Source organism: Lepus europaeus, chromosome 5, assembly GCF_033115175.1.
Source record: "Lepus europaeus isolate LE1 chromosome 5, mLepTim1.pri, whole genome shotgun sequence".
Taxonomy (NCBI): domain Eukaryota; kingdom Metazoa; phylum Chordata; class Mammalia; order Lagomorpha; family Leporidae; genus Lepus; species Lepus europaeus.
Genome location: NC_084831.1, coordinates 152482178 through 152509712, shown reverse-complemented (window position 1 = coordinate 152509712; position 27535 = coordinate 152482178). Strand labels below are relative to the sequence as shown.

The window sequence follows — 27535 nt, the reverse complement described above, 5'->3', positions numbered from 1 at the left end:
GGCCCAGCCAGCCGGATCCCGTGCGCTCACAGGCATGGCGCGTCCGATGAGCCCCAGAGGGGCAGCGGGGGCCCGGCAGGGGCCACCCCCGGCGCCAGCTCGCCTAGCCTGCCCCAGGGCAGCGGCACCACCCCGGAATAGCCCTGTGCCCCGCGCACCAATCGCCGCCCGCGCCCGCCCGGGAAGTGCGCGCCCCGCCCGGCCGGCGCTCACTGCTCCCCGGCCCGGCCATGCCTGGCGGCCCGCGGCGCCCGCTCGGCCGAGGCCTCCCGCAGGTGCTGCTGCTTCTGCTGCTGGCGCTGCCCGGCGCGCCCGAGGGCCCCGGCGCCGCGGAGGAGCCGGGCTCGGCGTGGCTCTGGCGGGGCCTCCAGCGCCTGCCCGAGCGGCTGGGGGCGGCCCGGGCCCTCTCCAGGCGGTACTGGGCGCTCTTCAGCTGCCGCGTGTGGCCCGGCGACTGCGAGGAGGCCGAGGCTGCCGCGGCGCCCCCGGGTAAGAGCCGGTGCCAGGCCCCGGCCGGAGCCCAGCGGAGTCGCAGCCCCTCCGGACCCCCGGCCGGCCGTGACCCCGGCAGACCTGGCGCCCGGGGGCTAAGGTGCTGCTCGTCGTCCGCCTTGATGGCTTCGAAGCCATGGACGCGACGGTGCCTGCCCGGCTGCGGCCTCGGGAGGCCGGGTGTGCGCTCGCGCTGCGCCCGGGAGCTGACTTGGGGGTCTGGCTTCGGCACACCGGCTGGCAGGGTGGTCGCCTCCCGGTCATGGGCCAGGGGGTCCCGTCCCCCCATCTCACAGCAGCTCCTTTTCCAGGCTGGAGCCTCCCTGTGTTGGGCCAGCAGTACCTGGAGATCCTGGCCACGTGGTACTGCAGCGTCCAGACCTGCTGCGACACCGGGGACTGCAGGATCTCCAACAACTTCACAGGTGGGACCCCTGTGACCTCAGGGAGCTGGGGAGACCAGCGGAAATGTGAGGGTGCAGGCGCCCATCCATCCTCTGGGCCAAGCACCCTCCAGCAGCAATTGCTACCCCGCCCCCCAGCTAGGGCACGGGCTGGAGAGGAAATAGCTGGGTGGAGGGCAGACTGGGTTGTCACCCGGACTGACTGGTTCCACCCCAGCCACCTGTTCCCTCGCTGCGTCCTGCCATCCCTGGGGGCATGGAAGAGGAAGAGCTGGCATCTATTAAGCCCCTACTGTGTGCAGGGACGTGCTGGGAGTTTTGGCAGGGATGAGTCTGTAGCCGGTAACCTTTCAGGGTCAGGCCAGAGCACCTCATCTCCCCGTACCTGGGAACGCCACCCTCAGAGGGTGGTTGGAGTATCAGGTGAGACCACTGATTGGCAGCCTGGGTTCTGATGAGAAGTGTCCCTTTATTTATATATATATTTTAAAGATTTATTTATTTGAAAGAGAGTTATAGAGAGAGGTAGAGACAGAGAGAGAGGTCTTGCATTTGCTGGTTCACTCCCCAATTGACCACAATGGTTGGAGCTGCGCCGATCTGAAGCCAGGAGCTTCTTCCGGGTCTCCCACGTGGGTGCAGGGGCCCAAGGACCTGAGCCATCTTCTGCTGGTTTCCCAGGCCACAGCAGAGAGCTGTGGAAGAGGAGCAGCCGGGACTAGAACCAACGCCCATGTGGGATGCCGGCACTTCAGGCCAGGGCGTTAACCCTCTGCGCTACAGCGCCGGCCTGATGTGTCCCTTTCTGACCTCAGTCAGCAAACGTGGCTTTCCTGGCTTATCCGGAATCAGTGAGGATGCCTTGCGGCTCTCCACCCTGAGAGAAACAGGAAGTTGTTTCTGATTATGAACCAGTTCAGAATACTAGCCGTCACTTGGGTTGAAAATGCCCTTACCAGCGAACCTGTGCCTTCTCCCCTCCAATCCAGCTGCGTGTCCATCACAACTAAACAGCCTCCCTCCCATGTTTTAAAAAAAATATATATATATATATATAAAGATTATTTATTCGAAAGTCAGAGTTACACAGAGAGAGAGAGAAAGAGAGAGAGGTCTTCCATCCGATGGTTCACTCCCCAATTGGCCGCAATGGTCGGAGCTGTGCCGATCCGGAGCCAGGAGCTTCTTCCGGGTCTCCCACGTGGGTGCAGGAGCCCAAGGACTTGGGCCATCTTCTACTGCTTCCCCAGGCCATAGCAGAGAGCTGGATCAGAAGAGGAGCAACTGGGTCTCGAACCGGTGCCCATATGGGATGCCAGCGCTTTAGGCCAGGGAGTTAACCCACTGTGCCACAGTGCTGGCCCCTATATCTGTTTTTACTTTATTATTTGAGAGGCAAAGAGAACTCGCATCTGCTGGTTCACTCCCCAGATGCCCAAGAGGAAGGAATTCAATCCAGGTCTCCCACCTGGGCATCGGAGATTCAATTATTGCATCCATCACCTGCTGCCTCCCTGGGTGTACACAGGCAGGAAGCTGGAGTCGGAAGCAGAGCTGCGACTGAAACCCAGACACCTGCAGGCATCCCAGATGGCATCTGAACCACGGCACCTGCCCTCTTCCCATGTTTTATTTAAGTTCAGGTGGTTTAATTTGCATAGGACAGCTGATTTGCATCTTGGCTCTTATTCTGATAAGCAACCATCGGTTCAGTCTTGTGCAAAAGGTTCCTCTTTTTCCAGGGGGAAGTTTCTTGCCTAGAACTTTTTTTTAAAATTTATTTTAGAGAAGAGAGAGCAAGCCATCAGCTCTGTCTCCCAGGGCTGAACTAGCAGGAAGTTAATCAGGAACTAGAACGAGGGATTGAGCAGGGCCCTCCATGTGGACGCAGGTGTCGTAACCGTTAGACTAACTGTGTACTCCTAGCAGTCTCTTATTTAAGTGAGGGCCACCCTAAATAAAGGTTATTTGGGGGAAAAAAGGTCATTTGGGCCGGTGCTGCGGCACAACAGAGTAAAGCCGCCACCTGTGTTGCCAGCATCCCACAAGGACACCAGTTCGGTCCTGGCTGCTCCACTCCTAAAACAGCTCCCTGCTAATGCAGCTGGGAAAGCAGCAGAGGATGGCCCAAGTGCTTGGGCCTCTGGACCCATGTGGGAGACCCGGATGGTGTTCCAGGCTCCTGGCTTTAGCCTGGTCTAGCCCCAGCCATTGGAGTCATTTGAGGAGTGAACCAGCGGTTCACTCTCTGTCTCTCTCGAACTCTCTCTTTCAAATAAAATAAATCTTTAACAACCACAGAAATGGTCATTTAATGTCAATGACAACAGTGTATCTAGGGGCCATGGTGTGGCTCAGAACAAAATATCAACTGGTACGGGTCAGGATTTCTGCCAACTCAGGATAAGATGTGGGCGGTCAGCCGACTGGTGAGCTTTGCCCAAAGCATGCCCATTGTTCCCCTGGGGGCTTGGATGTCCAAATTGCTCTGGCTGGGGCACAGGTGCACCTGTGCTGGGCTCCTTGTCTCGCCTCCCCCTGGCTGCCAGACTCGGGGCAGGCCTCTCCCAGGGTCACTTGTCCTCGGCCTGGCCCTCACCCCAGCAGGCCACACAGCCCTCCTGTCCTTATGCCAAGAGGAAGTAAGGCCTGGCAGAGGGCTTGGCGTGTCCCACAGCAGCTCTCAACAATGTTTGCTAAATTGCAACCCTGGCGGAGTTCAATCTTTTTCTCTCTCCATCCAGGTGTCCCACGTGGGTGGTGGGGACCCACGTACTTGAGCCATCACCCTCTGTTTCCCAGGGTGCACAGTAGTGGGAAGTGGAGGCAGGATTTACACCCAGGCCCTAGATAGGGGATGTACGAGAATCCCAAGCAGGGACCTAGCCACAGCCCCAGACACCTGCCCCTCCTTGGGTTCAAACTCTTCTGAGAATAGCCCCGAAGTCCTGCCCGTGGCCTGTCATTGTGAGGCAGCCAGAGTGAACAGCTGACCCCCTTGGAGGAGTCCAGGGGTGCTGGGGGGGAGGAGGGAGCTGCTGAGGGTGTGGCTCACGTGGCCTGCTCTCCCCAGGCTTAGATTCGGACCTGAGTGGACGGCTGCACGGCCAGCATCTGGCCCGGGAGCTGGTCCTGCGCACAGTGAAGGGCTACCTGGAAGTGCCCCGGCCCGACAAGGCCCTGGCGCTGTCCTTCCACGGCTGGTCGGGCACCGGCAAGAACTTCGTGGCCCGGATGCTGGCTGAGAACCTGTATCGAGATGGGCAGAGGAGCGCCTGTGTCAGGATGCTCATCGCCACAGTCCACTTCCCGCACCCCAAGTACGTGGACCTGTACAAGGTGAGGCCCGCCGAGCCGGGAGTGGGCCCTTGAGAGCAGCCATTCCTTGCAGGGCTGGGGGGAGGCTCCCCTGGGACAGAGACGCCTGCTCCATGCACTCACCCAGGAGGCCCTCGGTGTCTCAGGGAAAGACTGATTTGTCCCACACCACTCCTGAGCTCCATCTTTTTTTTTTTTTTTTTTTTTAAGATTGATTTATTTATTTGAGATAGAGTGTTACAGAGAGAGGGAGAGACAGCAAGGTTCACTTCCCAAATGGCTGCATTTGGAGCTGCGCCGATCCGAAGCCAGGAGCCAGGAGCTTCTTCCGGGTCTCCCACAAGTGTGCAGAGGCCCAAGGACTTGGGCCATCTTATACTGCCTTCCCAGGCCACAGCAGAGAGCTGGATCGGAAGTGGAGCAGCCGGGACTAGAACTGGCGCCACAGGTGGAGGATTAACCTACTATGCCACAGCGCTGCCCGTCCTTTTTTTTTTTAAGATTTTTTTATTTGTTTGAAAGGCAGAGTTAGAGAGAGATTGAGAGATCTTCCATCTGCTGGTTCACTCCCCGGATGGAAGCCAGGAGCCTGGAACTCCAGCTGGGTCTCCCATGTGGGTGGCAGGGGCCCACGCACTGGGGCCATTGTCCGCTGCTTTCCCAGGTACATCAGCAGGGAGCTGGACCAAAAGTAGAGCAGTGGGGACTGCAGCCAGCACTCTGCTGTGGGATGCCGGTGTTGCGGGCACAGCTTAACCACGGCCCCAGAGACAAGTCCTTAAAGTCGGCCAGATGATCAGCCCCTCCTCCCGACTTTGCCAAGGTGACGACACCTGGCTTTGGCTTTCCGCCTGGTACTTGAAGTGTGCCAACCGGAAGGACTGTGTAACCCCTGAGGACACAGACTGCCGGGTCACCTGGCGGTTTCCCTGTGGCCCTGGAGGGCGAGAACTCGGTGACCTGAGTCCCAGCTGTCCTACCAGCAAGTGGCTGCTCAGCTGGGCCTTCCCAGGAAGAACTGTGGGCTTCAGCTGTGGCGGCACTGCTGGGGATGCCAGCTTCCCCCGCCTGGTATAGCCCGAATCCTGCACGCTGCAGGTGGCACCTGCTTAGGGCCAGAGGAGAGCTGGCCCTCCCCTCCCTGGCCGCTCTGACAACCGGGCTGGGGGAGGCCCGGGACGCAGGAGAATCACCTGGGAAGCTTGTTAGATGCGTGGGTCCTCGTCCTGCCCCGGCGTGGAGCGCACGCCCGAGGAGTTTCTTGCGCATGCTCTGGGAAAGCTGGGCGGGTGGGAAGGTGCGCCTAGGCCCGCAGTAGCTCCTGGCATCCCGTGTAGGAGCAGCTGATGGGCCAGATCCGGGAGACTCAGCAGCGCTGTGGCCAGACCCTGTTCATCTTCGATGAGGCTGAGAAGCTGCACCCCGAGCTGCTGGAGCTCCTGGGGCCACACCTGGAGCGCCGGGCGCCCGAGGACCCCAGCGCCAGGCCACCGAGGAGCATCTTTGTTTTTCTCAGGTGAGCTCCGAGGGGCAGCGGGCGGGCGATGGAGGGGTTCTCTTAGGGTCGCTGAGACCCCCAGGCACAGGAGCCTGCTCGGGGAGGGAGCACCACTCTGAGTGCCAGCGCAGCCGGTTCCTCCTGCAGCCTCGGGAGGCCTTGAAGCAAGTGGCCGGCCTTGACCTTGACCTCGAGTGAGCACGGGTGCGTCTCTGAGCACCTGCTGCGCTGGGTCTGCCCCTGGGGACTTGGCTGTGGCTTCCCGGGCTTCTGTCGTTCTGGCCACGCTTTGGGGCATGTGAACTTGAACTTCTTCAGCGCCGTCTCTAGGGGACGTTGCACGTGTAGAGTGTTCCGCTCAGGGCAATCAGAAGGCAGGTGTGGCCCTGGCGTGCACGGAGCAGGTGTGAACAGTGGTGGGCTGGGTTCCCACGTGCTCATGGCAGGTGCCTCCTGCTGTGTATACAGGTGTGTGGGGGGGAGACTCGGGGTGGCCCAGAGTGGTCCCAAGGGACCAGAGCGCTCCCTTCTGGCCTGACCGGAGTGCTCACCTTCCGTAGGTGAGGACAACAGAGCTTCGGGCTTCAGTCCTGTCCCTGGGCTGCTGGCCACTGTCCAAGGCAGAGCCCCTGGGCAGCCAGTTCAGTGGAGGAGCCCAAAGGCAGAGGTGGCTGAATGGAGGTGACCCCCTGGCTCCCCCACTGCTGCCCTCCCGTGTGGTGCTGATGGGTGGGAGTTTGGGGGCCCCTCTGAACCACTGCTCAGAGGGGGTGCAGCATGGGGATAGCGGCTCGGGGTGCCCCCCACGTTTGCAGAGACCCCTTCTACTTCTGCACCTGTGCGTCTTCTTCCCCTCGTGCCCCCTCCTCCCAACTCTGCACCCCGCTGGCCTCTCCCACCTGCTGCTTCGCTTGGGAAACCCACACCCTTGTCTGGGTCACAGCTGCCCAGCGTGACCTGGTGACCCTGCCATCTCTGGGCAAATATTTGCCTTGGTAGTATTCAGGCTTTGTGGGCTGTCCCCACGCCAGCCCTGCCCTTTCCCCAGTGACCCAGCCTCGCTGGAATGTGTGCTCTCAGGTCTCAGGATGTGTGGGCAGGGCCTGGGACGGTCCTCCCCAGGCCGAGTCTGCTGGGGAGAGGCCGTGTCTGCTCCTTGGGAGCCTCTGAGCCCTCGAGGAGGAAGCCGTGTAACTGGGACGGGCGTGAAAGACCATGTACAAACATGTGGCCTCGGGGTCCAGGGACTCCGCTGTGGGCCTGCGCCAGGTCGCGTTGTCGTAGTCCACTAGTCCACCCCAGGCCATGCACATCCGAGACTACCAATGCTCCCCCCTCCCACTCCGGGCCCAGGTGCCCCAAAGTGGCTGCCCCCAGACCCTGAGGGTCACAGGTATTCTGATGGGTTGGGGGAGACCGCTGAGTCTCTGGACTGGACTTCTACGCTGAGCTCCAATTCATTGCCCCTCTGTGGTGGGCTTTCTTTTTTAAAAAAAAAATTATAGATTTATTTTATTTGAAAGAGTTACAGAAGGGGGCGGGGGTCTTCCATCCACTGGTTCACTCCCCAGGTGCCCACATCAGCTGGGGCTGGGCCAGGCCAAAACCAGGAGCCAGGAGCTTCATTGAGGTGGCAGGAGTCCAAGCACTTGGGCCATCTGCTGCTGCCTTCTCACGCACATTAGCAGGGAGCTGGATCGGACGGAAGTGGAGCAGCCGGGAATTGAACCGGTGCCCATATGGGATGCCAGTGCTGCAGGCTGCGGCTTTACCCACTATGCTACAGCACCAGCCCGGAGGATTTTTCTTTTTTAAGCTTTATTTATTTATTTGAGAAGCAGAGTTAGGGAGAGAGAGAGAGAGATCTACCTGCTGGTTCACTCCCCAAATGGCTGCAACAGCTGGAGCTGGGCCTATCCGAATGCAGGAGCTTCTTCCGGGTCTCCCACATGGGTGCAGGGGCCCAAGCACTTGGGCCATCTTCTGCTTTCCCAGGCCATAGCAGAGAGCTGGATCGGAAGTAGAGCAGCTAGGACTTGAACCAGCGCCCATATGGGATGCCGGCACCGAGGGGGAGGGTTAGCCTACCCTACCACAGCTCTGGCCCCCTGGAGGATTCTTGTGTTTGAAAGGAAAGCACAGCTGGTCCAACAGGTCAGTGCGACCTAGGGTGAGGCCCGGGTTTAATCCTAAAACATCCCTAAGCCTCCTGTGTGAAATGATGCACCCGGGGCTTTGCAGGCCTGCCCCTGGTGGCGTGGGATGGCAGGAGCAGGCAGGAGGCGGCAGCCAAAGCTGGGGGTGACGGTCAGAGCAGGTTCTTAATCTGGGGCTGGAGCCACGAGGGGCCACTGGCTGGTTACTGGAAAAATCAGCGTGGGCAGCTCTCGTCCATTTGTACCGCGTGCAGCTCCAGAGATCAGAGCCGCTTGTCCTCTTGCCGCTGGGGCTGTGAAGCCAAGAGCTTCGAGCTGGCGGCGAGAGGGGGACAGGCAGGCTGCAGGGCGGTCAGAGAACTCCGGACGTAAACCATTCACGGGAACGTCCAGGGTCTGTTTGTCGACTGCACGCGGGGCCTTGTGGGTCATCTGCTCCAGCTGTCTTTGCAAACGGGCGCAGGAGAGGGATGACGGAGTCTGTGTTCTGTGGGCAAGCCTAGGTGCTCGGCGGCTGGCTGTGTTCCTGGGGGCCATTGGTGACCACCGGCTCCGGAAGGGGCCAGCGTGCCGCGGGTGTCCTGCGAGGCCAGGAGGACGGAGGGGCGGGTGGTGGAGAGAGAGAGCGCCTAGGTTATGTCCTGGTGAGGCAGAGCCGGAACAGCACAGGAGGAGGCGCTGGCTGGGGGAGGGGACAGGGACACCCTAGGGAGGGGGCTTGGAGGTGGTGCTGACAAACACGCAGACATCCATTTAGTCCGTGGTTGCCCCTGGCCTGGGTGGCTGAGCCCCACTCGGCTCCCCCTCCCCGTGATGGCCGGCCCCACAGCCCGTGCCAGTGTACACGCGGCTGCCTGCCCCTGTCGCTTGGGGCCATCTCCTGTCTCGCCTGAGCCGGGGTCACTGGGAGCCCAGCGGCCCTGCGGCAGCCCCTCCCCCGGCACCTGCCCTGCTCCTGCAGGAACCCTGCAGCTGGGGGCAGATTCCAGCCCCCCGGGAAGGCGGCACTGGACCACGCAGCAGTCCCGGCTCAGCCAGGAAGGACGCACCCCACCCCCGCCTCTCCCTGCCTGCTGTGCAGGCTGCGAGAGCACCGGCTCGGCTCCCCTTCTGGGTCCCGGGAGCCCCATAGAATCCGGGCGCAGGATGCACCAGGTGCTCACAGCCGTGTCAAAGGCACTCAGGGCTTCGTGAGGACAGAGATGGAGGTGTGGGGTCCGCACTCCTTACTCGCCACCTGTCTCCCCCCGCTGTTCTGCTGATGGACCCCCCCATTCTGCAGGGCCTGGGCAAGAGCATGTGCAGAGCTAGGGGATGGGCCAGGGCTGGGGCTGTTGAAGGGGGCAGGGGATGAGTGCAGTGGGTGGGGTGGAAGAGCCGTGCGCAGGGAGCTGGGGCAGGGGGAGGGGTCCTTGCAGGGGGCACTCCAGCCTCAGGTCTCTGTCACCCCAATCCTGGCTTTTTTTTTTTTTTTTAAGATTTATTTATTTATTTGAAAGCCAGAGTTACACAGAGAAAGGAGAGAGAGAGAGAGAGAGGTCTTCCATCTGCTGGTTCACTCCCCAGATGGCCACAATGGCTGGAGCTGCACCAACCCAAAGCCAGGAGCCAGGAGCTTCTTCCAGGTCTCCCACGTGGGTGCAGGGGCCCAAGGACTTGGGCCATCCTCCACTGCTTTCCCAGGCCATAGCAGAGAGCTGGATGGGAAGTGGAGCAGCCGGGACTCGAACTGGCGTCCATATGGGATGCCGGCACTGCAGGCGGTGGCTTTACCTGCTGTGCAACAGCACCAGCCCCTGGCCGACTCAGTAGGGGCGCCATGGTTTCATCTCCTCAGCCCATCCTCCTTCCTCTTTGCCGTGCTTCCAGCTCACTATTCCAGCTGCCTGAAGCTATCGCCAACCCTGGAGAGCCCACAGGAAGTGAAAATCACTCCGGAGTGTGAGGACCAAGCTTTCCTCTCCCCTGTGTCATGGTGGGGAGGGGAGCAGCCAGCAGCCAGAGGCAAACCCCCACAGTGCTGCCGGCCCCGCGCCCCACCTGCCGTGCCCGGCCCAGGCTCCTGTCCGGGGAGCCTCCTGAACGAAATCTTATGTCAGGCTTTCTTTTTAGAAGTGACATGAGCATTGTCCTTGTTCCCGTGGGGCGCCATGTGATGTGCTGATCCGTGTGCTGTTCAAATCGGGGCAAACGCACCTGTCTCCTCCCACATTTAAGTTCGCTTCATTGTGAACACTCTCAAAGTCCTTCGGCTTTTTTCAGACATAAACAGTGCATCATCACCATCTAGAATCAGTAGAACCTGACTCTGACGTGGTTTGCGTGAACCATTCTGCTGTCGGCTTCTATGGGGTCGCTGTTTTACGTCCCATGGATGAATGAGATCACGTGGGACTTGCCATCTTTCGCATGACGTAATGACCTCCAGTTCCGTCCGTGTGGGCCCAAATGACAAGATAGCGTTGCCTTTTGTGGCTGAAGAGGCTCTGTTGTGATTTGTGGCGCGTTGTCCAGGCCTCGGTGGGTGGACACAGGTTGTTTCCAGGTCTTGGGTGTTGTGGATGGGCTGCGGTAACGTGGCTGTCTCCTGGTTCCCGTGCAGGGCTGTGGCTTGGTCCCTGGACTGTTCCCCACAATGGCTGTGCTCCGTTCTCAACAACCTAGGCGGCCGTTCCCTTCTTCCCTCGTCTTTGCCAGCCCTTGTTGTCTCTGGCCTTTTATTTTATTTTATTTAAGTTGTACAAGTTTCATGTATTTCGTGTATACAGATTTAGGAACTTGGTGGGACTCCTCCCCGCTCCAGCCCCTCCTCCCCCTCCCTCTCGGATTCCCACTCCTACCCTTTACCACGCTTGTTTTCAGTACACTTAATGATCATGTAGTGAACCCTGCATTAAGTAATAGAGCTCAACAAATAGTAGGAAGGAAAAAAACACAGAACAAAACACTGTTCCTCTATGGAAGAGACAAAGACTATAAACAATCATGGAATCTCAGGATGTCTGTTTTAGTCCAGACAAGTACTCTGTTAGTTACAGTGGATCAGGGAAAACTTATCTGTCTTTGTGGGACTGGCTTATTTCACTAAATATGATGGTTTTCATTTGCGACAAGCTTGTTGCGAAAGACAGCGTTTTATTTGTTTTTACGGCTGAATAGTGCTCCATAGTGTGTATATGCCATCATTTCTTTATCCAGTCAACAGTTGATGGACATCCAGGTTGTTTACATATCTTAGCTATTGTGACTTGTGCTGCAGTTAAAATTGGGGATTCAGGTAACTCTCTCATATACTGATTCCCAGGATTGGGATGGCTGGGTCACATGGAGGTCTATATTCAGATTTCTGAGGTGTCTCCATACTGTCTTCCACACCAATTTACATCCTCACCAACAGTGGATTAGGGTACGTTTTCCCCACGTTCTTGCCAGCGTTTGTTGTTTGATGATTTCTGTCCGCGAGCCATTCTCACTAGAGTGTGGTGAAGCCTTGTTGTGGTTTTGGTTTGCATTTCTCTTACGGTTAGTGATCCTGAGCATTTCACAAGGGTCTAGGCCATTTGAATTTCCTCTTATGAAAAAATGCCTGTTTTTGTTGTTTAAGTCCTTTGTTCATTTCTTTACTGGACTGTTTGTTTTGTTGTTGAATTTCTTGAGCTCTTTACATATTCTGGATGTTAACCCTTTATCAGTTGTGTATTGGCAAATATTTTTTCCCATTTTGTTGGTTATCTCTCCACTTTGTTGTTTTGTTTTGTTTTGCTGTACAGAAGCTTCTCAGCTTGATATAATCCCATTGATCAATTTTGGCTTTGATTACCTGTACTTCTGGGGTCTTTTCCAAGAGGTCTTTGCCTAATGTCAATGTCTTGTAGAGTTCCCCCATGTTCTCTAATGATTTGGTGGTACCGGGCCATAGATTTAGGTCTTCGATCCATCTTGAGTGGCTTTTTGTGTGAGTTGTAAGGTAGGAGTCTGGTTTCCTACTTCTGCGCATGGAGATCGAGTTTTCCCAGCACCATTTGTTAGAGACGCTGTCCTTGTCCATGGGTTGATTTTAGCTCCTCTATCAAAGATAAGTTTGCTATACATGCATGGATTGATTCTGGCATTTCTATTCTGTTCCATTGGTCTATCTATCTGTTTTTTTTTTTTTTTAAGATTTATTTTATTTATTTGAAAGACAGTTACAGAGAGAGGTAGAACCACAGCGAGAGGTCTTCCATCTGCTGGTTCACTCCCCAAATGACTGCAATGGCCAGAGCTGAACTGATCCAGAGCCAGGAGCTTCTTCCCGGTCTTCCCACATGAGTGCAGGGACCTAAGGACTTGGGCCATTCTCTACTGCTTTCCTAGGCCGTAGCAGAGAGCTGGCTTGGAAGAGGAGCAGCTAGGACTCAAACCGGTGCCCATGTGGGATGCCTGAGCCACAGGCCGGGGCTCTAACCCACTGTGCCACAACGCTGGCCCCATCCATCTCTTTTTGTGCCAGGGCCAGGCTGTTTTGATTATAACTGCCCTGTAGTATGTCTTGAAATCGGGTATTGTGATGCCTTTAATTTTGTTTTTGTTGTATAACATTGCTTTAGCTATTCGGAGTCTCCTGTGTTTTCATATGAATTTCAGCATAGTTTTCTCTAGATCTGCAAAGAATGTCATTGGTATTTTGATTGGGATCACACTGAATCTATAAATTGCTTTTGGTAATATAGACATTTTGATGATGTTGATTCTTCCAATGCATGAACATGGTAGAGTTTCCATTTTTTAATGTCTTCCATTTCTTTCTTTAGTCTTTTGTAATTTTCATCATAGAGATCTTTGACATCCTTAGTTAAATTTATTCCAAAGTATTTGATTCTTTTTGGAGCTATTGTGAATGGGACTGATCTTAAAAGCTCTTTCTCAGCCATGATGTTGTCTGTGTATACAAAGGCTGTTGATTTTTCTGTGTTGATTTTGTATCCTTGCCACTTTACCAAACTCTTCTAGGAGTTCCAATAGTCTCTCCGTGGAGTCTTTGGGATCCTCTACATAGAGGATCATGTCATCTGTTTGATTTCCTCTTTTCCAGTGTGTATCTCTTTGATTTCTTTGTCTTGCCTAATGGCTCTGGCTAAAACTTCCAGGACTCCACTGGATAGCACTGATGAGAGTGGGCATCCCTGTCTGGTACCAGATCTCAGTGGGAACGCTTCCAGCTTTTTCCCATTCAGTAGGATGCTGGCCGTGGGTTTGTCCTAAATTGCCTGATTGTGTTGATGAATGTTCCTTCTATACCCAGTTTGCTTAAGGTTCTCTTCATGAAAAGGTGTTGTATTTTATCAAATGCTTTCTCTGCATCGATTGAGGTAACCATATGGTTTTTGTTCCTAAATTTGTTAATGTGATGTATCACATTGATTTGTGAATGTTGAACCATCCCTGTGTACCAGGGATAAATCCCATTTGGTCCAGATGAGTGATCTTTCTGATGAGTTAGCTAGAATTTTGGGGAGGATTTTTGCATCTGTGTTCATCAGGGATATTGGGGTCTAGTTCCCTTTCTCTGTTGCATCTTTTCCAGGTTTAGGTGTTAAGGTGATGCGGGCTTCATAAAAGGAGTTTGGGAGGATTTCTTCCCTTTCAGTTGTTTTGAGTAGCTTGACAAGAATTGGAGTTAGTTCTTACATGTCTGGTAGAATTCAGCCGTGAAGCCATCCGGTCCTGGGCTTTTCTTTGTTGGGAGGGCCTTTATCACTGATCCCATTTCCGTCTTGGTTATGGGTCTGTTTAGGTTCTCTGTACCTTCGTGACTCAGTTTTGGTAGATTGTATTTTTCTAGGAATTTATCATTTCTTCTAGGTTTCCTAATTTGTTGGCAAACAGCTCTTTGTAGTAATGATGATTCATTTTATTTCTGTGGTGTCTGTTGTTACATTTTCTTTTTCATCTCTGATTTTAGTGATTTGGGTCTTTTCCCATTTTTTTGGTTATTTAATCAATTTTATTTTTTCAAAAAATCAGCTTTTCATTTCACTCTTTTTCTTGTATTTTTTTTTTGTTTCAAATTTGTTTATTCTCTACTTCTAGTTATTTATTTCCTCCTACTAGTTTTGGGTTTGGCTTGTTGTTTTTCTAGGTCCTTGAGATGCACTGACAGCTCATTTATTTGGTGCCTTTCCAGTTTCTTCATGTAGGCACCAGTTGCTATAAAATCCCCTCTCAGCACTGCTTTTGCTGTATCCCTTAAATTTTCATATGATGTGTTGTCATCTTTGTTTCTAGAAATTTTTTTGATTTTTTTCTCTGACCTATTGTTCGTTCAAGAGCATGTTTTTCATTTTTTATTTATTTGACAGGTAGAGTTACAGAGAGAGAGAGAGAGAGAGAGAGAGAGAGGTCTTGCTTCCGTTGGTTCACCCCCTCAAATGGCTGCTACGGCTGGTGCGCTGCGCCTATCCGAAGCCAGGAGCCAGGTGCTTCTCCTAGTCTCCCATGCGGGTGCAGGGCCCAAGCACCTGGACCATCCTCCACTGCCTTCCCGGGCCACAGCAGAGAGCTGGACTGGAAGAGGAGCAACTGGGACTAGAACCCGGCGCCCATGTGGGAAGCTGGCGCCGCAGGCAGAGGATTAGCCAAGTGAGCCACGGCGCTGGGCCCCAAGAGCATGTTTTTCAGTCTCCATGTGTTTCTGTATGATCCAGAGGTTCTTGAGTTGTTGATTTCCAGCTTCATTCCATTCTGGTAGAGAAGATATATCAAATGATTTAAATTTTTTTGAATTTGCTGAGACTTGCTTTGTGGCCTAGCCTGTGGTCTATCCTAGAGAAAGTTCCATGCACTAACGAGAAGAGTGTGTATTGTGCCACTGTGGGGTGACAAGTTCTGTAGATATTTGTTAGCCTCATTTGGTCTGCAGTGCCAATTAACTCTTTTGTTTCCTTGGTGATTTGCTGTGTGGTTGATCTGTCCATTGTTGAGAGTGGGATATTGAAGACCCCTGTTAGTATTGTATTGGAGTCTCTGTCTTCCTTTAGGTCCATTAATGTTTCTTTTAAATAGCCAGGAGTCCTGTGGTTGTGTGTGTATACATTTATTATGATCGCATCCTCTTATTGAATTGATCCCTTAATCATTACATAGTGCTAAAGTCTAGTAGTGCATAGTGTTAAAGTCTAATTTATCTGGTATTAGGATGGCAACACCAGCTCTTTTTTGGTTTCTGTTAGCATGGACTGTCTTTTTCATCCTTCCACTTTCAGTCTGCATGTATCTTTCTTGAGGAGACGTGTTTCTTGTAAGCAGCAAATAGATGGGTCTTGTTTTTAAATCCCTTCCGCCAGGCTGTATCTTTTAGCTGGAGAGTAGAGGCCATTTACATTCAAGGTGACTATGATAAGTAATGACTTGGCTCTGCCATTTTTCCCTAGATATTCCTACTGTTTACTTTGGATTTCTTTTGTGCTTCTACTGGGGGGTTTTCTGCCATCTCATTCTTTTGTAATGATGGCTATTTTTCTGTGTTTCTGTGTGTAGCACTCCCCTAAGCATCTTTTGTAAGGCTGGACAAGTGGTGACAAATTCTTTCAGTTTCTGTTTGTTATGGAAGGTCTTTATTTCACCTTCATTCATGAATGTGAGCTTTGCAGGTTCTAGTATTCTGGGTTGACAGTTTTTCTTTTATGACTTGGTCTATATCTTGCCATTCCCTTATAGCCTGTAGAGTTTCTGGTGAGAAGTCAACCGTGAGTCTAATTAGAGATCCTCTGAAAGTAATGTGGCATTTCTCTCATAAACATTTTAGAATCTTTATGTTTTACTATGGAGAGTTTGACTACAGTATGGCGTGAAGATCTTTTCTCGTCTGTTAGGGTTTCTATGTGCTTCCTCTACTTGGATAGCCCTTTCTTTTTTATTTATTTATTTTTTTTTATTTTTGACAGGCAGAGTGGACCGTGAGAGAGAGAAAGAAAGGTCTTCCTTTGCCATTGGTTTACCCTCCAATGGCCGCCACCGCGGCTGGCGCACTGTGGCCAGCGCACCGCGCTGATCCGAAGCCAGGAGCCAGGTGCTTCTCCTGTCTCCCATGGGGTGCAGGGACCCAAGCACTTGAGCCATCCTCCACTGCACTCCCGGGCCACAGCAGAGAGCTGGCCTGGAAGAGGGGCAACCGGGACAGAATCTGGTGCCCCGACCGGGACTAGAACCCAGTGTGCTGGTGCTGCTAGGCGGAGGATTAGCCTGTTGAGCCACGGCGCCGGCAGATATCCCTTTCTTCCTCCAAATAGGGAAGTTTTCTGTTATTATTTCACTAAATAGGTTTTCTAGTCCACTCTCTCTGCACCCTCAGAAACCCCTAAGACTCATATGTTGAGTCATTTAATAGTATCCCATAGGTCTCCAAAACTGTTTTTAAGTTTTCTATTTTCTTCTTGTTTTTTTTTTTTCTCTAAGATTTCCAATGATTTGTCTTCTAGTTCAGATATTCTTTCTCTGCCTTGCTGGGTCTGCTGTTAAGACTTCCACCACGTTTTTTATTTGGTGTATTGAATTCTTCATTTCTAATATTTCATTTTGATTTCTCTTCAGAAATTTCATGTGGAAAAATTTCATTCATGTCATGGTTATTTTTAGTTTGCAAATGTGGTTCTCTTTGCTTTTGAGTAATCATATGAATAATTTTTTGAATTCCATTTCTGCTATTTCCTCAGTCTCTTCATCTTCACATTCTAATACTGAACGTTCTTGTGTTCCTTACTCTTGTTTCCTCCATTTCTGGCTCTGTTTTTAGGTGTCTGTGGAGTTGTTTTGTTTTGATTTTTCTTCTGGTGCCGTTTTCCTGGGGCTCAGCCTCTGTGGCACAGTCAGTGTCTACTTTTTCGGCGAGTACCAGGAGGTGGTGGTGGGCGTGGCCTGGGAGTTCTAGGGTGGGACAGGTTTCCAGGGTAACGTCCAAGTTGGATGTGGTAGAGCTTGCTACCCAGCTGCACCCTCCCCTTTCTCGTGTGACTGCCAGTCTCCCAGGTCTCAGTACACAATAGTTGCACAGTCGCCGGGGCCAGAGGTGCCTCTCCACCCTGCCAGTCTGTCCATCAGCAGAGAGGCGGAGCTGCCTTGGCGTTTTGACTCTGGGAGGCTGCAGGTGCTACTGCCTCTGCAGTTAGCCACCAGCCACCTCTCCCAACCAGGCTCAAAGACTGTGGGGACTATAGACCTGTTCCCTCTGCAACAATCTCTGGTTCACATGCGTGTACTAGAGCCAGTGGCTGAACGCTGCCGACCTTCGGCTTCTTTTGTTTCTTAAACAATATTCATTCATTCATTCATTCATTCGGCAGTTACAGAAAGTGAAAGACAGGTCTTCCATCTGCTGGTTCACCCCCCACTTGGCCACAATGGCCAGGGGTGGGTGAGATTGAAGCCAGGAGCATCTTATGGGTCTCCCACAGGAGTGCAGGAGCCCAAGCCTTGGGCCGTCTTCCCAGTCACAGTAGCAGGGAGCTGGATTAGAAGTGGAACAGCTGGGACTCAAACCAGGGCCCATATGGGAGGCTGGCACTGCAGGTGGGTGTTTAACCCACTTTACCACAACACCAGCTCCATCTTTAGCCTCTTTAATGATGATAGCCAGTCTGACTGGAGTGGGGTTCACTGTAGTTTTGATGTGCATTTTCCTGTTGAGTAGTGATATTGAGCATTTTTTAAATCATTTTTTAATTGATTTATTTTATTGATTTGGGGCCAGCATTGTGGCACAGTGGGTTAAAGCCCTGGCCCGAAGTGCCAGCATCCCATATGGGTGCCGGTTCTAGTCCCGGCTGCTCCTCTTCTGATCCAGCTCTCTGCTATGGCCTGGGAAAGCAGTGGAGGATGGCCCAAGTCCTTGGGCCCCTGCACTCAAATGGGAGACCTGGAGGAAGCTCCTGGCTCCTGGCTCCTGACTTCAGATTAGCACAGCTCTGGCCGTTGCGGCCATCTGGGGTGTGACCCAGCGGATGGAAGACCCCTCTCTCTCTGTCTCTACCTCTTTCTGTCACTCTTTCAAATAAATAAAATAAATCTTGAAGAAAAAAAAAGGCAGAGTGACAGAGAGAGGTAGAGACAGAGAGAGAGGTCCTCCACCTGTTGGTTCACTCCCCAGATGGCCGCAACGGCTGGAGCTGCACCAACCCAAAGCCAGGAGCCAGGAGCTTCCTCCAGGTCTCCCACATGGGAGACCAAGGACTTGGGCCATCTTCTACTGCTTTACCAGGCCATAGCAGAGAGCTGTATTGGAAGTGGAGCAGCCAGGACTTGAACCAGCACCCCTATGGGATGCCTGCACTGCAGGCCAAGACTTTAACCTGTTGCATCACAGTGCTAGAAACGAGCATTTTTTAATGTACTTGCTGGCCATTTTTATGACTTTGAAAAATGTCAGTTTAGGGGCTGGTGCTGTGGTGCAGCAGGTTAAAGCCCTGGCCTGCAGCGCCGGCATCCTATGTGGGCGCTGGTTCTAGGCCCAGCTGTTCCTCTTCTGATCCAGCTCTCTGCTATGGCCTGGGAAAGCAGTGGAAGATGGCCCAAGTCCTTGGGCCCCTGCACCAACATGGGAGTCTCAGAAGAAGCTCCTGGCTCCTGGCTTTGGATCGGTGCAGCTCTGGCTGTTGTGGCCATCTGGAGAGTGAACCAGTGGATTAAAGACCTCTCTAACTCTGTTTCAAATAAATAAAATAAATCTTTAAAAAAATTATAAAAAAGAAAAATGTCAGTTTAGATAGACTGCCTGTTTTTAAACTGGATTAGTTGTTTTTTGCTGTTGAGTTCCATCTGTGTTCTGGTTGGGATCTTTGTCAGCTGTACACCTGCACATGTCGTCTCCCATTCTCCACGTTCCCTCTTCACTCTGCTTCCTTGGTTCCACAGACGACTTCGGGTTTGATGACATCACTGTCGTTGCTTTTTGGGATCTGATAAAACAAAAAATTCCTTGCCCGTCCCAAAGTCCCGTAGCATTTTGGCTGTTTCCCTCCCTTTGTTCCAGGCCTTATACTTGGGTCTTGAATATATTTTGGGCTGATGTGTGTACCCGGTGCTAGGCTCTAAGCTCAGTCTTCCATGTGTGGCTAGCTGTTTTCCCAGCACCGTTTATGGACAAGTCTGTCCTACACCTATGGGTGTTCTTATAACAGTTGGCTCAGCCCATGTGTGGTCACTTCCAGTCTCTGTTCTGTTCTGTTGGCCTATGTGTGTGTGTTTATGCCAGTACAATGCTGTCTTTTTTGTTTTTGACAGGCAGAGTGGACAGTGAGAGAGAGAGACAGAGAAAGGTCTTCCTTTGCCGTTGGTTCACCCTCCAATGGCCACCGTGGCTGGCACGCTGCGGCCGGCGCACCGCGCTGATCCAATGGCAGGAGCCAGGTGCTTATCCTGGTCTCCCTTGGGGTGCAGGGCCCAAGCGCTTGGGCCATCCTCCACTGCACTCCCTGGCTACAGCAGAGAGGTTGCCTGGAAGAGGGGCAACCGGGACAGAATCCAGCGCCCCGACTGGGACTAGAACCCGGTGTGCTGGTGCCGCAAGGCGGAGGATTAGCCTAGTGAGCCGTGGCGCCGGCCACAATGCTGTCTTAATGCCTGAGCTTTCTAATGTATTTTATTTTTTTCATATTTAAAAATTAACTTATTTGCGGGCTGGCGTTGTAGTGTAGCAGGTAAAGCCATCACCTGCCGTGCTGGCATCCCCAGATGGGCACCACTTCGTGTCCTGGCTGCTCCACTTCTGACCCATCTCCCTGCTTATGTGCCTTGGAAGGCAGCGGAGGATGGCCCAAGTCCCTGGGCCCCTGCACCCATGTGGGAGACCCAGAAGAAGCTCCTGGCTTTGGGCTGGCCCAGGCCTGGCTCTCGCAGCCATCTGGGGAGTGAACCAGCAGATGGAAGATCTCTCCCTGTCTCTGTAACTCTGACTCTTAAAGAAAACACACACACACACACACATAAACACACACACACACATAAACACACACACACATATATATATATACATATATATATTTAAATTTCCTTATTTGAAAGGCAGAGGCAGAAAGAGATAGAGATCTCCCATCCATTGATTAACTCCCCAAATGCCAGTCACAGTGGGGCCTGGACTAGGCCACAGCCAGGAGCCAGGAACTCAGTCTGTGTCTCCCACATGAGTGGCAGGGACACGGTACTTGAGGCATCACTTGCTACTTCCCCAGAGTGTGCGTGAGAAGGAATCTGGAATCAGGAATGGGCCAGGACTCAAACCCGGGCACGCTGATGTGGGGCATGGGCATATCAAATAGCATCTTTGCTGTTACGTCTAATATATTTTAAACATTTTTTTTTTAATTAGCCAGAGTAGAGACACACACACACACAAGAGAGAGAGCGAGCTCTCATCCACTGGTTCACCCCCCAGGTGCCTACAATGGTCGGGACTGAGTTGGGTGAAGCTAGTAGCAGGAACTCAATCCAGGTTTCCCACCAGTATGTCAGGCACTCGATTCCTTGAGCCATCACTGTGGCCTCCCAGAATCTGCATCTGTAGGACACTAGAGTCCGGAGCTGGGGGCAGTGTTAAACCCAGGTCTGCAATGTGGCACGTAGGCATCTTAACCAGCAGGCTAAAGCGTCTGATCCTCTAGTATGTTTTAAAACCAATTCGTGTGATGCCGCCTGTATTGTTCTTTTCACTGATTGGCTTGGCTGTTCACGGTCTTTTTGTCATTTCATACAAATTTGAGTAGTATTTTTTTCTAGGTCTATGAAAAATGCCATTGGTATTGTGATAGGGATTGCATTGAACCTATACATCAGTTTGGGTGATATTGAACATTGTAACAATATTGATTCTTTTCATCCATGAACATGGGGTATCTTTCCATTTCTGTGTGTCCTCTTCAATTTCTTCTAGCAGTGTTTTATAGTTTTCATTGTAGATATCTTTCACCTCTGTGGTTAATTTTATTCCTAAGTATTGTTTTTGGAGCTACTGGAAGTGAGATTAATTTCTTGATTACTTTTTCAGACCATTTGCTACTGGCATATGACAGTGCTAATGATTTTTATATGTTGGCTGTTTCCTACAATTTTGCTGAATTTGTTTATTCATTGTAATAGTTTCTTGGTGGAATCTTTGCAGTTTCATATATATATATATATATATATATATAAATGCATGTCATTTGCAAACAGTAAGAACTTTACTTTCTCTTTTTTTAAGATTTTATTTACTTACAAGGTAGAATTACAGACCGAGGGAGAGACAGTGAAGTCTTCCATCTGCTTTGGGTCTCCCACATGGGTGCAGGGGCCCAAGCACATGGGCCATCCTCCACTGCCTTCCCAGGTGCGTTAGCAGAGAGCTGGATCCATTAGAGGGGCAGCTGGGACCAAATGGGTGCCCCTACAGGACACTGGCGTTGCAGGCAGGTGCTGTGCCCACTGTGCTTCCCCCTTATGATGTGAATGCCCTCTAATTGCCATGGTTAGGACTCCTAGTATTACGTTGGATAGTATTTTATTATACTTTATTATGTTGAATAGTGAAATGCAGATCCTAGAGAAAAATCCTTCAGCTTCCCCCAGTCAGTATGCTAGCCATCTACGTGTTGTTTATGGCCTGCGTTCCATTCCTTCTGCACCTAGCTTGTTGAGAATCTTCATCGTGACCAGACGTTGGGTGTTTCTGCATCCATGTGGTTTCTGACCTTCATAGTGTTGATGTGGGATAGCACGCTTACTTGGATTTGTTAAACCATCCTTGCATTCTTGATTGAATCCACGTGACCGTGCTGCTGGCTTCCGTTTGCTCGCTTTTCGCCCAGGACACTTGGCTGCAGCGGTCCTCTGTTTTCTCGTCTGGTTTTGATGTCAGGGTTGTGCCAGCCTCATACAAAGTTTGAAAGAATATCCTACCGTCTCAGCTTTTGGGAATAACTTAGAAGACCAGGTGTTAATTGTACTTGATACATTTGATAGAATTGAGTAGTGCAGCCACTGGCTGTTCTACAATGGAGACTCTCTAATTCCTTATCCAACCTTCCTACCCATTACTGGTCTGCCTAGACATTCTATTTCTTTATGATTTCATCTTGATACGGTGTATCTGTCCTAGGTTGGTGTATAATTATTCATAATTCCTTCATAATACTCTGTATTTCTATGGTATTAGTTTTAAGATCGCCCTTTTCAGGTCTGGTTTTATTTACTTGAAACATTTTTTTCTTAGTCAAGGAAAGGGTTTCTCAATTTTATTACTTCAAAGAATCAAGTCTTTTCATTTTGTGTGTGTGTGTGTGTTTATTTTTAATCTATTTCTGCCTTGTTTCATTAGTCTACTAAATTGCTATAAACTTCTCTCTTAATAATGTTCTTGTTCTACCCCATAGGTTTTTATATGTTTTCATCTAAGGAATTTAAAATTTTTTCTCAATTTCTTCCTTGACCCATTGATTATCCAGGACAGAGTTTTTTGTTTGATCTTAAAAATCAGTTATTTATTTGAAAGAGTTACTGAGGGGGGGGGGGAGCGACAGAGATTAATCCTCTGTCCTCTGGTTTACTCCCTAGATGGCAGCAACCACCAGGGCTGTGCCAGGCCAGAGCCAGGAGCTTCTTCTGGGTCTCCCACATGGGTGCAGGGCCCAAGGACCTGGGCCATCTTCTACTGCTTTCCCAGGCCACAGCAGAGAGCTGGCCAGGAAGTGGAGCAGCTGGGACTGGAACCTGTGCCCATATGGGATACTGGTGTCCCCGTGGCTTGCTGCCACGCCACAGCCCGAGCCCCATTCTTCTACTTTCAGTCTGTGTGTCTTTAGAGGTGAAGTTTCTTATAAGCAGCAAATAGTTGAGGTTTTTTTTTTTTTAACTCCATTCCGGCTGTGCCTTTTAATTGGAGAATTAATCTGTTGACATTTAAGGTAAGGTTTTACTGTTGCTATTTTGCCACTATTTTTTTCAGATTGATTTATGTGAAAGGCAGAGTTACACAGAGAGAGAAGGAGAAGCAAAGAGAGAGAGGTCTTCCGTCCGCTGGTTCATTCCCCAATTGGCTGCAACTGGCAGAGCTGTGCCAATCCAAAGCCAGGAGCCAGGAGCTTCCTCCCAGTTGCAGGGGCCCAAGGACTTGGGCCATCTTCTGCTGCTTTGTGATTTTTCTCTAGTTCTGTGTTTTTCGTTTTATTTTATTTTATTTTTTACTTTTTTGGCCAGGCAGAGTTAGACAGTGAAAGAGACAAAGAGAAAGGTCTTCCTTCTGCTGGTTTACTCCCCCAGTGGCTGCCACGGCCGGCGCTGCACCGATCCGAAGCCAGGTACCTCCTCCTGGTCTCCCACGTGGGTGCAGGGACCCAAACACCTGGGCCACCCTCCCGGGCCACAGCAGAGAGCTGGACTGGAAGAGGAGCAACCGGGACAGAATCTGGTGCCCCAACTGGGACTAGAACCTGGGTTACCGGCGCCATAGGCGGAGGATTAGCCAAGTGAGCCACAGCGCCGGCCTAGTTCTATATTTTGGCTAAGAGTCAAAACAAGCAAAGTCTATTGCAATTTCTGCTTGTGGTTATCACAAACTATTTAGACTGACAGCAACTTGACGTTGATTCTAAAGGTGGAAGAGAGGGGCAGGCATGTGGTGTAACAGGTTAAACTACTGCTGGAGACACCTGTACCCTATATCTAAGTGCTGACTCAAGTCCCCAGCTACTCCACTCCCAATCCAGCTTCTTGCTAACACGTCTTGGATGGAAGCAGATGAAGATGACCCAGATGCTTGAGTTCCTGCCACCCACGTGGGGAAACCCAGATGGAGTTCGACTCCTTGCGTCAGTCTGGCCCAACCCTGGTTGCTGCAGGCATTTGGGAAATGAACCAGCAGGTGGAAGGTTTTTCTCTCCCTGTCACTCTGCCTTTTTTTTTTTTTTTTTTTTTTAATTTGAAAAGCAGAGCAACAGAGAAAGAAATTTTTCATCTGCTGGTTCACTCCCCAAATGGCAGCAACAGTCAAAGCTGGGCCAGGCTGAAGCCAGAGCCAGGAGCTTCCTCCGGGTCTCCCACAGGGGTGCAGGGCCCAAGCACTTGGGCCATCTTCTCCTGCTTTCCCAGGCCACAGCAGAGAGCTGGATCGGAAGAGGAGCAGCCAGGACTTGAGCCAGCGCCCATATGGGATGCCGGCACTGCGCGTGGCAGCTTAACCCACTCCACCACAACACTGGTCCCCACTCTGCCTTTTATATAAATAATAATGGATCTTTAAAATGATGATCCTCTTATTTTTAAAGACAGAAATGAAAAGTAGAGAAATACAAATCAACTGTACACTTGCAGTCCCCAGATTTTGAATTTTTGATGTCCTATTTCATATTTTTCTAGAATGCCTGTCTTTTAACATAGTGAGTATTCTAACTAAATGGCTTATGCATCATGGTTGCTGTATTTTAGATCACTATGAACTTGTATTGTTGCTCATACCAGTGAGTTTTCTACCTCTCTTGTTTTCTTATGACTCATGTGTCTATCAGTTTGAAAACTTCCTCTGGGTATTTTTTTTATTATTATTTGAAAGAGTTACAGAGGAGGGTAGAGCCAGAGAGGGAGAGAGAGAGATGGATCTTCCATCCACCTGTTCAGTCCCCAAATGACTGCAACGGACAGAGCTGAGCTGAAGCCAGGAGCTTCCTCCGGGTCTCCCATGTGGATGCAGGGACCCAAGGACTTGGGCCATCTTCTACTGCTATCCCAGGCTATAGCAGGGAGCTGGATTGGAAGTGGAACAGCCAGGACTTGCACCAGCGCCCATGTGGGATGCTGGCACTGCGGGCGGTGGCTTTACCCGCTACGCCACAGCGCCGGCCCCGGCCCGATATTCTCTTGGAACATGCTTTTCTTCTTGCCCTCTTGCCCCTCAGTAAGAGATACCTGCTCTGAACCCACTCCCCGACTCCCCTCCAGCCGTCTGCATTCTTGGTTCGTTTCTTCCCCTCCAGCTGTGTCTGTCCAGATAGCCTGCCTGGAACTCACTCCTCCTCTCTTCCCTTTGACCTATTTTGTTTTGGTACCTTCTACCATACTTGGAAGTTTTTTGCTTAGTGTTCCTTTCTGAAAGGTTTGATTTTCAGATTAACCCCGTCTCTGTGAGTGAGTAGAGTCGTTTTTCTACGTTCTCTTGCCGCTCACCGAGTTTGACAGGTATTTCCTAAAAATAGAGCTTAAAAATATTTTAAGATTTATTGAAAGTGTGACAGAGATCGATCTTCCAGCCATTGCTTCACTCCCAAAATGGCCACAACCATCGGGGCTGGGCCAGGCTGAAGCCAGGAACTCCATCTGGTTTTCCCCAGGGGTGGCAGGGGACAAAGCACCTTGGGTCATCTGCTGCCGCCTTCCCTGGAGCATTAGCAGGGCGCTGGATCAGACACAGAACAGCTGGGACTCGAACCGGCACTCAGCTAGGGGAGCCGGCGGCAGCTCACCCTGCTCCACCACACACCAATCCCTCCAACATTCTCATTACATTTTACTTCTGGTAGGTGACTGCCCAGATGCCTACAATAGTTGGGGTAGGCCCAAGTCAGGAGCCCAGGCCTCAATCCATGTCTCCCGTGTGGGGGGCAGGGACCCAACTACTTGAGCCATCGCCTGCTGCCTCCCAGGCGCACGTGAGCAGGAAGCTGGAATCGGGGGTGGAGCCAGGGTGCAAAGCCAGACACTCGGATGCAGGGTGGGTGTCGCAGAAATCCTAAGCAGTCTTGGGTTCTCACTTTTGCTGTTTCGGCACTAAGCGGCGCCCTGTCAGTGCGTGCCACGCGCCTGCTGTGGTGTGTTACTGCTGGGGTCCCGTGCCTGTTTGCCCCAGACCTGCAGTGGGCATGTTCTTCAGAATGAACTGGAGAAGGGGCTGGTTCATCCTGGGCAGCCGCTTCCTACGGCCAGGGGACAGTGCAGTACAGGGACTGCTTGCTACTGGGGTGGACTCAGGCCCGGGGTCACTGAGCAGCCACTGTGCTGTCAGGAATCTATCAACTGGGGCCGTGGGTGCTGCAGGTGGCGGCCCGGGGCCAAGAGCACCGTTAGGGTCTGCCCGGTGCTGGATTTAGTTCCAGCATCGGTGACACTGTCAGGCCGCCCCTGAGTCTCAGCCCCAGGGGTCCGTGCTGGGAGTCTCTGGGCTTTATCTGGTGCTGGGGCTCATCGCGGAGGGCCTGGCACTCCCAGAGCTTACGCACCTGCTACCTCCAGGGGTTGGGGGGATGGTGGTGGGGTGGTCTCTGGGACGAGGGACCATGGGGCGTGTCCGGTACCGGCTGCTATTACACAGGGAAAGGTCTCTGTTTGAAGCGCAGGTGCTGGTTCCCTCTCCCGTCCCTCGCTGTACGCTCGGGTGGGCCATGAGGCAGTGAGACAGCTCTCCCCATGTTATCCAGCTGCTTCGGGCCGGGAGGAAGGGGGGTAGGGGGCCGCTCTCTCCTTCCCCCTTCTGCAGCGTGTCTTTTCCTCTTACTAAAGCCAGGCACTGTGGTCTCTCCCCTGGCTCCCACGAAGGGGGCTGGGGCCACGTTGCCCCTCACCGCACACAGCAGCCCGGGCAGGCAGCGCGCCCCCTGGCGGCAGCCCTCGCAGGCGCTGTTTTGCAGGTGGCAGTAAGGACAGGACTGTGGCCGGCAAAGCACAGCCGTGACTTACTGTGTGGCTGTGGCCTCTGGGCTGCGACAGCAGCTCCCGGGAGGGAAGAGCGTGCCTCGTCCCCGTCCTTTCCGTAACGCTCTGGGAAGCTCGATTTAAAGCCGAGTTGTTAACGGGCGCTTCCTGTCTCTCTCAGTAACCTTGGGGGCAATGTCATCAACGAGCTGGTCCTGGGGTGGCTCCAGGCTGGCAGGGCCCGGGAGGAGATCACGACGGAGCAGCTGGAGCCCCAGCTCCGGGCCGAGGTCGCGGCGTCCACGGGTGAGTGACCCAGGGCTGGAGGGAGCCAGAGGGGTGCAGGCACGGGTGGTCACAAGGAGCCCACATGGTCAGCCCGAGCTGCTCAGAATACGAGCATGGCTGCTGAGGCCCCAGGCTCGGCCCCAGGCGTGCTCCACCTCCTGGCCGCCCTGCCTGCAGGGGATGCACACAGCTGCACAGTTCCTGGCCCTCGCAGCCACCAGCCCGGGAGCAGGCAGGAGACCAAGATCATGCCTGGGCCCGGGGTCCAGCGCCCGCACGTAACTCTGCGTCTTGGTTTCAGACAGCGGCTTCGGCGCCAGCCGCCTGGTGAAGGAAAACCTGATTGACGCCTTCGTCCCCTTCCTGCCCCTGGAGTTCGACCATGTGCGGCTATGCGCGCGCGACGCTTTCCTGAGCCAAGGGCTCGCGTACACGGAGGAGGCCCTGGACAGAGTCGCCCGGCTCATGGTCTACGTCCCCAAGGAGGAGCAGCGCTTCTCGGCCCAGGGCTGCAAGTCTGTTTCCCAGAGAATTCACTACTTCCTGCCGTGAGGGCCCAGACCAAGACTGGGCCGAGGGGGGACCTGCGCGCTACGGGAGGGGCACCGTGGCTCCCAGCCGCCGCTCTCGTGGGAACCACACCAGGTGCACCAGCGAGCTGGGAAAAGCCAGTGGGAGGCGGCCGCGGCCAGGACTCTGCACTGGCCTCCCTGGGCTCGCAGCTCCTGCCTGCAGACCTCAGCAGATGGGGGGGG

General features: G+C 52.6%; 1 protein-coding gene across 1 annotated transcript; it reads left to right on the top strand.

Moving 5' to 3' along the window:
- Positions 1-230: 230 nt before the first annotated feature.
- On the top strand, positions 231-27535 carry TOR3A (torsin family 3 member A). Its single transcript, XM_062190227.1, has 6 exons — positions 231-489; positions 804-917; positions 3970-4235; positions 5552-5730; positions 26674-26798; positions 27082-27535. The coding sequence occupies exons 1-6, from the start codon at positions 231-233 to the stop codon at positions 27330-27332; spliced, it is 1194 nt and encodes a 397-aa protein (XP_062046211.1). The 3' UTR covers positions 27333-27535.

What these genes read in the sequence shown, in the direction of transcription:
- TOR3A (XM_062190227.1), top strand. Translation starts at nt 231, where the DNA reads ATGCCTGGCGGCCCGCGGCGCCCGCTCGGCCGAGGCCTCCCGCAGGTG. An exon ending in GGCTGCCGCGGCGCCCCCGG is followed by an intron (nt 490 to 803) that starts GTAAGAGCCGGT and finishes CTCCTTTTCCAG; the next exon opens with GCTGGAGCCTCCCTGTGTTG. An exon ending in AGCATCTTTGTTTTTCTCAG is followed by an intron (nt 5,731 to 26,673) that starts GTGAGCTCCGAG and finishes TGTCTCTCTCAG; the next exon opens with TAACCTTGGGGGCAATGTCA.